Raw genomic sequence first — 14,680 nt, forward strand, 5'->3', positions numbered from 1 at the left:
AGGCCATGTGGCAGCTCTGCAGGCAGGATGAATGTGCTCAGAGCGACATGTTTGCATGTTTACTGAGGAATTAACGACACAAATGCTGGTCAACAAACCGAAATAATCCCCGTTTAGCATGTTGATGGTTTAGAATTTGCAGAGAGTCTTCTGTGTTTCGAGAAGTCTCAGGTTTGGTTCCACAAAATCTCCATCCTTCATGCAAATGTCCTCAACCAGGACCCCAACTTTATTTGTTAACAGTGACTCACCTGTTACCTCTATAAAGGGAGACACATTATAGCTTTTCACTTCACTAACTCACAACCAGAGTTCAGATGTGTTATTATTTCATCCTCACCGGGCTGGAAGCTAATTTCTCTTTCCTGGAAAACAAGCTGCTCGGCCTCTCTGCACCTTAATGCTGAACTCAAGCGATGCGATTATTGCTGCCTTCAAAATCTAATAATAATTCAGTATGCTAATTTTCCATCTCGAGCGAGACGTTGAGCCTCCACTGGTTCAGCAGGTGTCCTCTTCTAATGACTTTTATATGCAACAACTGCACTGTGTTGTTTTGTGGGACATGCAATGCTATCAGGATTATTACATTAAAAAATCCTGAACTTGAAAAAGTTTTCTGCTCCCTGAGCTCACTATGATTGCAATGTTTCCTTAACTTTACCTGTTGCCTGAACAGAACCGTAAAACCATGATTGATGCTTTAGTGCAAAGATGCAGAAAACAGATGAATGTTTTGTTCGATAAAAACATTTCATCTTTGAAAAAGGCTTATATTACATGTTTGTCATATATTTGTGGGACACGTGGTTACCTCCCATCGTCATCATCATCATACAACGTTGTGCATGTCTGTCGACACAGTGTTGAAGGCAGAACGCTGACTAAGTCTGGTGTGGTTTTCTTACCCTGTGAATCATGCTCATGTGCTCCTCCGAGCTGCTGAAGTTTTTGGCGAGGTCAGAGATACAGAGCGACTCATGTTGACACGTGTGAACCCATTTCTGGTACTCTGCCGTCCCCGGGATCCTGTCGAAGAAGATCCTGAACGCCTCCCACACAGCCTCCTGACAAACTGACCAAACAAACACACACACCGCAGGGTCTTAGACTTTCAACACGAAACACACTGCTGCCAGGAGCTCCTCTGCACAGTAACAATCAGTTCCACACTGCAAACCACAATAAACGAGCCTGTGACAGATTCCCAGTTCTGTCTCTGATCAATGTTTCTGCACTTTTTTTTCTGAGAGATCCAACTGCCAAAAGTGTTTGTTTGTTGGCAGGACATCTCTCTAAATTGTCAACAGATTTCTCTCTTACTTTTGTCCCCAAAGTATTTCATGCACACAACAAAATCCAGGTGGTTCAATTCAAAAGCACGAGTGGGATCTCTAACGACACATTGTAATTTCAGAAAATTGTAAATGAAGTGTTTTCAAAGAATCCCTGCAGAATGTGCATGTGACTGAAATACAGTGCAATGAAGCAGCTGAGATGAATCTCCTGTAGTAAATATTTAACTTGTTTTTAATCATAAAAAAAGAAATTAGTCAGTATTGCTTTATGTTTGACATTACAGTCCATATTAGACATAAATAAAAGATAAAAAAACAATGACTACAGAAAGAGAAAGATAAAGAAGACAAGGTAACAGACGAAAAGAAGAAAAAGATAAAAACAGGTATTTGCATATACATACATCAGTGGAGATAAAAAGCTCATTTGCAGAACATAATTTAACTGTCAAACCACGTTTGTATAATCATCCTGCAGCCCCCAAGAGTCCCTGACATTTACATCCATCCAATAAGGAACACTAATGCAATGTCAAGCAGCTCGGCACCTCATAACTTTTGTGTATTCACAGTGTTCAGTGTCACAGGACCTGAAACCATCTCACTGGAAAACAAAAGGTTCGCCCTGTGGATTTGTTTGTGTGGTGAGTGAGAGGTGAAAAACAAACTGCAGCCTGTAGAAACCGTAAAGCTTCAGTCATTTTTCTCTGTCAAAGAACTGACAGGAACAAACTTGTAACTGACAACCTGTGTGGAGGAGGTGAAGGAGTCACTTCGTCACTCCTGAGGGGTCTCTGGGCCCCTGAGGAGCTGGAGATCAAGTGCCTGAGACGTCCTGAGGTCAGACCTGGTCCAGCACCTTCGTCTCACATCACCCCCCCCCTCCCAATCGCTTTCTTTCCCTACTGTTTCTCCACAACAAAAACAGTTCTATCATCTTGTTAAAAATCCTTTAAATTACGTGTACTCCTTCTCCCTCATTAGAATATCCTGAATCTATTCATTATGTAAATTATTTCAACTACTTCACAGGAGATGTCTCCTATTTTACTCAAAAGTCCATTCTCAGTGTTTGTGCACTGTAGGTTTGAAGTTTCCCCATCACACCAGTGTAAGTTGAACAAGTTGAGCAACTTTCCACTATCAGTACATGAATCACACATCATTCTGCACAGTGAAGGTCAAAAACTCAACTTTAAGAACAAGAACAAAAAACAAAATAAATATATATATTTCTGAGTGGAGGGGCACTTTAAATAGAAATGATCTCAGGAATGATATTACCTTGACTCCATGAGGAAGGCTCCATGCACAACAGTCACGTACATCCCCACGTGTCTGACGGAGCGTCGGCCACTATGGAGCCACGTTCGTCAATGACAACAGTTTGTAAAACACCGTTTTAAGTTGATCTCTACTTCTTAGCGATCTTAATGAGGTGACCAGCAGATGCTGAGTTTGAACGATCCTCATGTTTTGTTTAAATCCATGTTGCATACGAGTGCACAGAAAACTCTTTCCTGTAAGTTTGCCTCAAGCTGCAGTGATAAATCAGATAATTCATTAAAGATGTGGACTAGGGAAGGATTTTGTGGCCAGAGACAGAGACAGAGATCAACAACTGTCCCCGGCTGGATTAATTGATTTAGTTAATTCATCTGTTTTCTACAGTTTGTGCAATTTTAAGGCCCACACGGATTTCCAACCTTCCAGTGAGCAGCACGTCTCATCTTCACCTGGTAAATAAAGCTGTGAGCCATGAAGGTTTTTTGAAACTGTCACTGCTTTTTCATTCAACCAAGGTATGACATTTGAGTCGGCTGTCACACCTTTGTAATGCCAGAAAAAACAAAACTTGACATTTTCCTTTTCATTGACTCAACGGTTTGATTGTTTCTCTCTTCAGGGTTTGAATTTCTACAAACACAACTTATCACCGCAGCGCTTTTTGCTGCCGACAGGATGTCAGGATGTCCTTGGGTGCTCCAGCACAAGAAGTTTACAGGAAGGTCCCTGTTCGCAGCTGTATTAGCAACAATAGCCTCAAGCTGGATTCAATCCCACCAGAGTGAAAGGAATGGAAACCTGCCCAGTGTAATGCAGGACGTCAATCAATCAAAACCTAATGTTTGCTTTGGAAAATTGGACTATAATAATAAATGCTGCGTATTCCTGTTTAAATTCTGAGGTGTCAATCCAAGGAGAACAAGTTTATGACCAGAAAAACACCATGACAAGCTGGAAACAACCAAGAAATATAAAGCAGTAAAGGCAGCAAGAGGCATGAATGTCTCTGTAGCTGTGTGAATGTAAGTCGATGTGATGTTTTTGGAATAAAGTACCTCTGAGCTGGTAATAAGCCTGGTGGCTGGCGATCACTTCCTCGATGGTCTCTTGGGGGCAGATTCTCACACCGGAGTGTAGAAACACCGACCTCTTTGATCGACGTACGTCCAGTTCAAACCCTGAACCTTCAGTCTGTGTGGACGTCTTCAGCAGCTCCACCAAACGTCCAGAGCCAACGGCCTCCATTTTCACCCCCGAGTCCAGCGTGACGCCGCTCTCTGAACAGGAAACAGACAGGGTCAAACCCAGATCCAAATCCTTGGCATCTGGCTAAGGCAACAGATGGCTTGTGTTTACTACAAAAGGACAAACAGCTAAGATTTAGGCAACATCTGAAGACAGTTAAAATTGGATTTAGTGTCCTTTACTGTCACTGACAACAGAAATAACGCTATCTACTGTAAACCCCACCCATCTGGCACTACAAGCAGCTTAAAGCAAACAGCAGAGGTGTTTTGGTCATATAATTTGTCCTTAAATCGGTTTTAAAAGCGTAAGTAAATAAAAGAGAAGTAAAAAATACATTTTCAATAAGCGAAATAGATCAGCCAGCTGCTCCAGCCCTGTGTAATGTGTCCACTGCAGCAGTTTCTCCTGCTGCATGTGGTAAATGTTCCATTTCATAAACAGTTGTCAAATATTTCACTCAATAAAAACTCATAACACACATATCATGTTTAATCAGATCTATGATGACGGTTTGGCATCACCTCTGCAGTGATGGTAACCAGCAGCCACGTCAAGTGACTTAAACTGACAACAACTCATTCTGGCCAAAACAGGCCTCGTGAAAAAGATGTGAAATTATCGATCAACAGACAAAATGAATCAACAACAAATTGAATAATCAATAAAACGTTTGAGTCCTTGCCAAAATGCCAAAAAGACTGCTTGTATCATTAACACAATCAGCGCCTCCAAGTTGCCATATAAGGCGGCCTGCTCCGCTCCCGTGGCGAGTTTCATTCACAAAAATGTTTCCAAAGAGTCAAAAGAAGAAATTCCCACTGAGGAGGATCAAGTTCTGCTGGCAGCAGACGAAAAGAAATCAGTCAAAGTGAGGAAATGTGAACGCGTCATCGAGAGCTGCAAAGATAACTTGATTAATGGATTACTCAAACGACTATCCTGATAACTGATTAACCATTTGCTGGTTAAAGCTTCTCAGATGTGATGATTTGTTGCTTTTCTTCATCACACAGGACTGTAAGCTGGATGTTTTTCAGTTTTGGACAAATAAAAACAAGCAATCTGAATACATCATCTCTGGGCTTTGGGAAATCATAGCAGCCAGCTTTCACCATTTCCTGAAATTCATGGACAAACCGATTAATCAACTGAATGAGAAAATAATCTGAAGATTAATCAATATGACAATTATGAGTGTTATCAGAGCATCTCTGTTCTGTGACACTAATAAAGAGGGAATGGTTTGATATCGAGTTCCTTCAGATGCTAAAAAAAAACATGGTTCAAAAGCAAAGCAGACCACGACTTCCATTAAGAGACGGCCATTCAGACACGCAGGTACACGAGAGAATCCTAAAATCTCATCGTGAATCATCTAATCATAACATCCTTTTAGTAGACTGACGAGCAAATACCATGAATACAACAAAATATTCATTTTACATTTTGATCATTTGAGGTTGCATGTTGATTTTTTTTAGTAGATTTCAGAGACATATTTCAATTTCTGATTCAAGCTGTGGCAGAAAATGGGTACAGGACTTGGCACGCCTTGAAAAGTCAGAAATTCTACATACGAGAAATCTGGTGAATGCGACCGAGTCTTAAATGACTCGTACGTGGCACTTGAGACTCCATGTTTTTCTCCTAATTCTCTTCCAGGGACTCTGTCTCATAACCAGCAGCTTATTTGAGTTTTCTCTCTGCCTTTTCTGTTATTGGAAACCTATTTTGAGTGTTTTCGGAGCTATTCTCTCTGCTAGAGGACCGTGTTTACTGTACAGCGCAGTTTCTTGCTGCAGAATGAAACACAATAACCTTTAGATGCACAAAATAAGTAAAATATACATTTAAAACAGCAGCTCATTAGTGAATACTGGCAAAACTGAGAATACGGGTAACAGATTTGGCGCAGTCTAAATGGAATATAGTGTAACAACAATTTACATCATTTATTTAATACACTGGCTTATCTTCTCCTGTACAGAGCTGTTTGTAGAACTTTATGTCTCTTCCTGTCTGTCTTTGTTTGGTGTTATTTGTGGCCATGGGTTTAGTATTATATCTGCCTGCCAGGGTCTGGGGTTCACTCTCTCTCCTTATGCTCACTAGCACTAAAAATATAAGCACTCAATGTACTTGAAGGGTGCTTGGAGTACAAGCATCTACCCAGTGTACCGTACGTACGTGTTTTTGATCACACAATCTAGCAGATATATTTAGGACGCCGTTACCTAAAGTGGGTGTTGTAATTCACCAGGCAGCCTGTATATCTCCACGCTGTTGTGTTGTTGTGAAGGTGAGGCTCAGGTGTTAGAGATCGGACTTCACAGGCATATATTGATATATTTGTAATATTCAGCCGAGACGACTCAGGCTTTGTAATACAAGGAACTGATAACTCTGTATCTTTTGTCATGTTTACAGCTTTTCCTAACAAACAAATGTGGGGAGTACTGGAATTTAAATTGTCAAGCTGTCACCAAGCTGGCAATAAATCTAAACTGTGCTATTATCCCTTTTCCATTTTTATTTGCATCGTGGACATGTTTGTAGATATTCGGGGCCCGTCGTCAATTCTGAATTCACATCGGCTGTGATTCTGAAGAAGGTCAAGACGGAGGATTTACTCAACTTCTTGCTGTTTTATATGCATTTAAACAGCCTTTTTGTATCCTCGGGTGAAACAGTGACAGTGTCCAACACCTTAGTGATTTCACAGCCAAGTACTTATGCAATCGTAATAGGCTTTGCTTTAGTACGTGTACAGATAGTCTTACTCTTCAGATACTTACATCTAACTGCTCTTATCTATTGAGGAGTGCCAACCTAATTCTTTCTGCAAAGAATAAAAGTTTGAATCATGAGATTTTAAGTTGTAAAGGACCTGAGGTCTCAAGGCTCAAAGGATTGTGGCTTTGCAAACAAAACGAGGCTTACCTTTAATTCCAGCAGCCTGTGGAGCGAGGACAAACACCAGCGCAAGTCCAAATTCCCACAGCATTGTGGAAGAAGAGTTCCCAAAATCTGAATGTCACAATAAATCCAGCGGGGCGAGGGAAGGTGGGAGCGGCGTCCTCTAGCTCAGGTGGAGCTCATGGGTGCCGTCAGTTTGCAGGTTGCCTGGGTTTCACTTTGCATTGAGATGGCAGATCGTTTAAGGCCCTGATCTGCCGCTGAAACACTCCTAATGAATCACAGGATGCGCATCTGATGGAGGAAGGCGTTCCTCCTGCCCAGGGGAATTGTGGGACAGTGGGGGCTGTAAGTGTGGCAAGAGTGACGAGGTTAAAAAAGTAGGCACCGTTTTGGGAATAATCTGTTTATCTACTGCTCAGACATAATCCGTCTTTACCCCGCAGCCCTCACAGCGCTGGCGTCATCCTGTTAGTGGCTTTCTGGGGGCATCTGTCAACCGCGGTGACCAGTTTGCTCAGCACACCCCCTCCCAGCCCACCACCCGCTTTACACTGGTGTTTCCCTGGTGTTTTTAGTCTGAGCAGGCTTGGCAAGCAGCGTGGAGAGGATATGACCCAACACACCATTGAAACCAATAAAACTCACATTATTTGACAGCGCTGACGGCTCCTGTAAACTGACAGCTTGTACTTACCCACTGAAGTAACATCTTCACTTCACCACCAGTCTGACAGCCATTACTGGTCTCAGTGGTCCTTACAAGCACATCACCCTGGAGGGAGAAACACGTGCGTTCAGCCTACAGGTGACCAGGCCATTAAATTCTTGGTTTCACTTATTTTTATCCTTCCTGACAGTTTTATTTCACTGGACTTGCTGCTTTTATAACTCATTTTTTTCATTGTGTTGATCTTCAATGTATTAAAAAGACTTTAAATATATAAAGATTACGTCCATAATGCTGTTTTGTTTTGTTGCAGAGGCGATCGTTACATAAACTGTGAGAACTGTAACATTGCAGTCTGGCTCTGAGAAATAAATGAATACTTAAATCCTCTGCTGACTGTAGTTTCATGCTTTGTTTCAAATCCCAGAAGTCCAAAAGCTTCTGCCATTTTAGGCTTTAAGTCCCAGTTGAAGCCTCAGACAAATGTTTGTTAAGAGGGACGCTTTTTAAGATAAATCTGGCTCTTATGTGTAAAACACAAAAGTACTGATGCTATGTACAGGAACTATATACTTATATATATTATTACATGATATACACTTAAATTTGTTAAGATATTTTTGGATAATTTAGTGGACCTGTGAGGCCCTGTTTAGTCCATAACATGTCAGTAAATGACACTGCATTTCGTATTTGTGCAATAACTCAAACAAGGATTAAATTATCAAAATAGCTACCTGTCGATCACCTCATTGATTAGCTGACCACTGCGGAAATCATCAAACTGTACGTACATTAAACCATGTAACTCTTCAAAAAGGTGAACCGAACAAACAAAAACTGTGCTGAACATTTTTCACACTCATTCCCAGAGGAGGAGGACGAAATGTGGAGGAAGGCCGGTGAGTTTGGGGGTTAAGAGGCAAGTGGCGCACTGTGTGTTGTGTCTCGTGGATTTGCAGTAGAAATAAGGCTGGATTTACTCTCTTCACAGAGGGACAGATCACTGGGTGCATCCCTGTTGTTTTCCAGAAAGAAAATGGCCACTTTATAGTTGGTGTTTTCTTGGGGGGTTTGGGCGGGGGTTGAAGATGAAAACCAACAAGTGACCTTTTTGAAGTGAACAAGTGGGGGAAAGTTGAAGGTATTACGTTATTGTAGGTCAGCTGAAGCTCAGACATCACCAAGTTTGGCCATATCTGAAGAGCCTAGCAAAGAAGATTAGAAATTGCTTTTAATCTCTAATCCGGTGGCTGGCTGGCTGTCCAGCTCTGTTCTGTTTGTTTTAGCCCTGCCTCTGTGGAACAGCAGGAGCAGCAGCTCTAATAGTAGTAGTAGTAGTAGTGGTGGTGGTGGTGGTGGTGGTAGTACTAGTAGTAGTGGTAGTAATAATAGTAGTAGTAGTAGTAGTAGTAGTGGCAGCAACAGTGGTAGAGGCTCCATTCATAAGCAGAACTGGCCATGGGTGGTGGAATCACTACTGTAAGCAGGAGCAGAAGTAGCAGTAGTATTTGAACAAGGTGTAGCACCAGTGGTAGCACCTGTAATGGCTGTACTGGTGCTAGGAGCAGCACTAGCAGTAATGACAGTGGTGGTGGTAGTAGTTGTAGTAGGATTAGTATTAGGAGCAGTAGTAGTTGTAAAAGTTGTATGAATAGAATTAGCACAACTTACTGTGGGTGGTAGTAATAGTATTTGGCACAGCAGCACAAGTGGATGTATTGGTTGTAGTAGCAGCAGAAGCAGGGGTAGTAGTAGTTGTCGTAATAGTATTTGAAGTGGGCACAACAGCGCAAGTGGTTATACTGGCTGTAGTAGTAACAATAGGATTAGTAGTAGTAACAGTAATAGTAGTAACAGTAGCAGTATGAACAGGCACTAGTAGCAGCTCTGTTGGTAGTAGTTGCATTTTGTGGTTATTTGTGGAACAAGCATTAGTTCTTTGTGGGAGTTCATTTACAGTGAGTGTTGTGGTACATTATGGTGCACAACTCTCCTCTCGCCCCCCTCAGCTGTTTGATCTAATAAAGCAGAAAACCTCTGAGGGAGCTGCTAATAAAACTTTCACCTCACACACTAAAATTCAGCTTCACTTATCATAATATTATACTAACAGAGTATTTATAAAATCCACTATCTGGGCTCAAACTACAAGACTCTGACATTTGATTAAATGCTTAAAAATTCACAGCTGATATTCAACACCGCAGACACAAAGGCATGTGACAGAACGGAAATGAAAAGGAATCGATATGCAGGAATCTCTCTGAGGTTGCAGGCAATTTAATAAAATGGGTGAAATAATTTAGAATTCAAATAAATGTCCCCTGTGTCCCTGCTGGGAAGAGACAGAATTTAGTCTCAATATGTGACTCAAGGGCTTCTGGTGGAATCAAATATGTCCTTTTTTTTTGTTTTCCAGATCCCACTGAGTTTATTGTGAATTTCACCAGTTTAAAATAAGCAATTTGTGGCCAATTGTCTACAGAGCATGGTAACCCTGTGTACAGGTGAAATGACTATGAGGGCTTTTCTCTGGGAGAATCCTACTATGTTGAAATCCAGACAAGAATGACAGATAATCCTGTTAATTTAGTCTGTCAAGCCTCTCTGTTTAACCTTTCACCGCTAAAAATAATCCTCCAGACTCCCCCGCAGCCGTCTCCTCCGGCAACAACACAGGTTACGAGACAAATTCCTGTTTCTGATCTGTACCTGCTGCGGATCAACTCCAGTAAATTGTGTGTATTTACAGATTAATCAGCCAATTTACGTTCTTAAGAAAGAAAATTCAATGTGTGTTCAGTTCATTACTGTTGCAGCAGACTCTGCATGATCTCACACACAACGTATCCACGTGGAAATGATACCAACTGCAGATCGCCACAGAGAAACACCTCAACATACAGTAACGCTGATAAGCGTATCTAGCTTATACAAGCTTGTACAAACAGCCAATAACACCACAAAAATAAAGATATTTCCAACCAATAATATGGCAGTGCTTTTGGAGCTTGCTTCCCAAAATCAATTCAACAAGGCTGACTGAGTTAGCTAAATATGCTACTGCTTTGGTATGAAAAGCTGAACAGAAAGATGAAAGAGGCTCGTCCAGAGGAAACGCTGGCACAGAAAGGGTCAGCTCAACAGTCACAACAACAACCAAAGTGGATAAACAAAGTAACAGGACATCAGTGGTGGGGTGACACTTTGGCTACTTAAAATCCCGTCTGGTCACAAAGTGGATGAGACAGTCTCAGATGGAGCTATCCTTCTTAAAAGTCTGTACTCGGGCTTCTCTGTGCTGGACCATCAGCCGACCTGGGAACGATGCCTCACTCCAGATGTTTGGATCTGGATCTTCATCCTCTCTTCGTGCCTCTCTCTCTCTCTCTCTCTCTCTCTCTCTCTCTCTCTCTCTCTCTCTCTCTGTGAATGCTTGAGTTTTGCCTCTTAAGTGTTTGTGTGTCCTCTTCTAGGTCTCCATGGTGGACAGGAGGTCATTGACTCAGGTGTGTTTGGTGATACCTGGAAATTGTTCAATGTCCTTCTGGATCTATATTCTAATTGTATATATATGTTTACAATGTATAATTCTGTCATGATTGATTTACTCTGTATATACAACATCAAATTCTGGCTGTCCATCACGGTGTTTTTGCCCAGTTTAAGTGTTTTTGGGGAGTTTTTCCAGATCTTAATTGAGACTCTAAGGTCGAGGGTGTCGTATACTGTACAGATTAAAATGTGTTATGTGCTGTTAACTCTGTGCCAACAAGGACAAGTTCATCATTTGAAGTGGTAGCGTGTTCATGCAGTAGCATGTTTTTTGAAGGCAGATATAGATTTCAGATATAAGGCAAATGGCTGTCAATGCTCAACATTGCAAGATTTATAAGGATCAATTCATTTAATTAATTTATTGAAATAGATCGACTAGTTGCAATTCTAGGTCATTTTTCAGATTCTGAATCTACTAGAGGATTTTAAGATCAGTAGAAAGAGTGCTTTAATTTATATGATGTGATACATTAATATTGACTGATATACATGTTGTTCACCAAACATTAATTCAGTCTGAGATATTTTTGTAATAGCAAATCAGGTTAATGTCAGATTGAACAAAAATGCTTTTTTTTAAAAAAAAAACAAAACAAAACACATTTTTAGCTTTCAGAGGACTCTGACTCTCAGTGGGAGATACTCAGCATGCAATGAACGACTGACTGATAAAATGTCACTGAAATTTAAAATATGGTAATTGGAAGCTAATCATATCACAATATTTTACGTGTGTACGCTACAGTATTTACTACAGCAGACCACAGTGGGAAACCTATCCCAACCTTGGCAGTGATATGTCGACATGTTTTCCTACAGGTGAACACAGAGTAGTTTTGGGACCTTGATTTTTAATTTTTTACTATGTTCTATTTGCTTATCTATTAGCAGGACATCTTATGAAAGTATCACAAATCCACATTTGTCTCTCCAGGCTATCTTACGACACCCACTGTCCCACAAAAATACAGATATGTTTAGATTGTAAAGCAGTAAAGTGAAGAGTGTGCATCCAGGAGGACCATGAACAGCTTCGGTTGTTGCCTGATTGGTAAAAGCTGAGCCAGACAAGCTCCTCTGCACTGTGGAGGTCTGGAAGGAGGACAGACCTCACAAACACAGAGGAGAGAGAGGAAGAGACAGACAAAGACTCAGAGGGGGAGAGAGACATGACAGCATGCAAACTGGGAGGACAGGAGAATCTCCCGGGGGACGATGATCCAGATCCAAATGTCTGGATGAGGCATCGACAGCCAGGGAGAGGGAGGGGGCGAGGGAGGGAGAGAAAGGGGTCTCAGGATGCATGATGGTCCAGCAGAAGAGTCCGAGCGAAAAGAAAGGAGAAGAAAAACTAGAGAGAGACACTCAGAGTTTGGCTGCTTGTGGCAAAGAGAAATGAAATGAGGTCACAGAAGTGAGGGGAATACAGCAGTTATCTGAAGTTTAGAGTTTCTCGTTGGCAGGATAAACATGGACCATAAGTATTAAAGTTAACAGATTCATTGAGGCTGAGACTGTACAACAGGTACCTGAGGTATCAAAGGATGGGCACTAACTGAAAGTCACAGCAAAAAGATGAGTTTTTAGCCGAGAGTCATATTTTTAGACACTGTCATCTGTGGTGAAAATTTAACTGAAAACTGAAAATTTAACTATAGATATAACTATATCTGTGGATAGATAAGATCTATATCTATGGATAGATAAGATACAGATATGTATATCTACATAAAGCATATTATTATATCTATCTACCTCTACAGATAGACAGATAGATGAAAAAAAGACACAGCACTTACAAATACAGATGAAAAAATGATAAATAAATGTCAAACATCTCTTATTATTGAAATAATAAATATAGAGGATTGTGTAGCCTTGGTGGACATAAACGCTCTCTGAGTGCTGTCTAGCTTTATAACTTTTATTTCTTAGTGAAAATAAAAGACTCCAGTTCTAAAGATCCAAACTACCAGCCTGCAGAATTTAACAACACAATAAAATGCTACAGACAAATATAAGGATTGAACGGTTTGTACATAGTTTATGCTTCTGTTGCATCACATGGCATCATACAGGTATGCTGAGCCCTGCTGTCCCCACACCGTGTGAGTCAGTATATTCTCTATTATCTGCTGTTTAACTCTCCACCAACAAAACCAAGAGACAGCTTCCTTCACATTCAGAGGACGTAGTGAAGATGAAGTTGTTTGACAAATCCTTTTTCCTTTGCAGGCTCCATGACCTTGGGTGAGGAGAATCAGAAAGCCGTTCATTCCTCTCGAGACAATGTTGAAAAGACTTTATATAAGTCAAAACCATGTTTGCCAAGCTCTGCAGCACCAATGCCTCAGGGTTTGTACAGAAACAGAGGACTTCAATCAGCTCCGCTGTTACAGGAGACGTTTACGTTTCCTTGGCTTCGATGGGCATCCTCCCATGATGCAGGTTTGTGTCATAAATGCCAAAACAGCTAAGTGAAAACACAATGAAAACACTGAAACATCAGCAGGATAACAGGATTAAAAAGCCAGGGCTGTTACATGGGAAACATAATGGTCTGAATCACTCTGAATGTATAGAAAAATTAGAGCTGCAACAATTAGGTACTTTAGTTCAAATGAATCTACATCTATTCTGACAATCAAGCTATATTGATTTCAAGCATAAATGCCAAATATGTGCTGGTTCCTGCTTCTCAAATATGAGGCTTCCTCTTTTCTCTTTAACAGATCTGAATTACTGTGTGCTTTGGACTGTTGGTCACATAAATCATATTAATAACAAAACTTCACCTTGAGAAGAAATACAGTATATAATCCTGGCAGTTTATTACTTAACTGATCTGACATTGTACAGTTTACAGTCCTCCCCACGCTGTGATGTAAAACACAAGTCTGATTGAATTAGACAGTGTGATTTGAAGCAGCCTGTCTGTAAACACTGATGAAGATATTTTCTCAACATGCACTGGGACAGCTTTGACCGATACGGGATTATATTATAAAATTCATATATATATTTCCTGTCATGGAGCAGTAAAGAAATCAGGAAATATTCACATTTAAGAGGCTGGGATCAGAGAATTGACTATTTTTCTTAAGAAATTACTCGAACCAACCAATTGTCAAAATAGCTGGCGCTTAATTTAAAAGATCAATCATTGCAGCTTACAAGACACTTGAGGACACCAGCCTGGATTCTGAGAAATTGAAATGGGCATTTTGACACTTCTTGCCATTTCATAGACTAAACGATTTTAAAATCTAAAAAGATAATTAGTCAATTATAAGAATAATTATTAGTTTCAGTCAGAGTTATGTTAAATTTAATGAAGAATCTGTAAAACACCCACCATGCATGTATCTAAACTGCTTTTATGTGAATTCTTGACATACTGACACATATCTTGACACATTTGATCACAACATAAGAGATACAGTAAGTAATATTTGGTGGGTGCACTAAGTTGCTCATGAAGACATAATAGTTGAAAACTGTAGAGGACTGTCACATCAACCCAATTAAGATGTAATTGAGACTGAGCACTCCATCATTAGCACATAATATGCAATTTATATACTCCATATTTACAGTTTAACATGATTAAATTGACAATAAATTGCCCTCAGGCCTTATCTGCACACTTGAAGCGAGCCAGAAGCACAGACTGCATTAACCTAACAGATCAACAGTGAGA

At 40.6% G+C, this 14,680-nt stretch overlaps 1 protein-coding gene across 1 annotated transcript in view; it reads right to left on the reverse strand.

The window, feature by feature from the left end:
* Nucleotides 1-7,057, reverse strand: part of LOC143335895 (uncharacterized) — a 41,053-nt gene extending 33,996 nt beyond the window's left edge. The window contains exons 1-3 of the mRNA XM_076755562.1: nt 6,774-7,057; nt 3,641-3,862; nt 909-1,075 (exon numbers count right to left, since the gene is read on the reverse strand). Coding sequence (XP_076611677.1) covers nt 909-1,075; nt 3,641-3,862; nt 6,774-6,837 — 453 coding nt within the window. The 5' untranslated portion in view covers nt 6,838-7,057. The remainder of the gene's footprint in view (nt 1-908; nt 1,076-3,640; nt 3,863-6,773) is intronic.
* Nucleotides 7,058-14,680: the final 7,623 nt, after the last annotated feature.

The sequence above is a fragment of the Chaetodon auriga genome, chromosome 18 (assembly GCF_051107435.1).
Source record: "Chaetodon auriga isolate fChaAug3 chromosome 18, fChaAug3.hap1, whole genome shotgun sequence".
Classification (NCBI taxonomy): Eukaryota; Metazoa; Chordata; class Actinopteri; order Chaetodontiformes; family Chaetodontidae; genus Chaetodon; species Chaetodon auriga.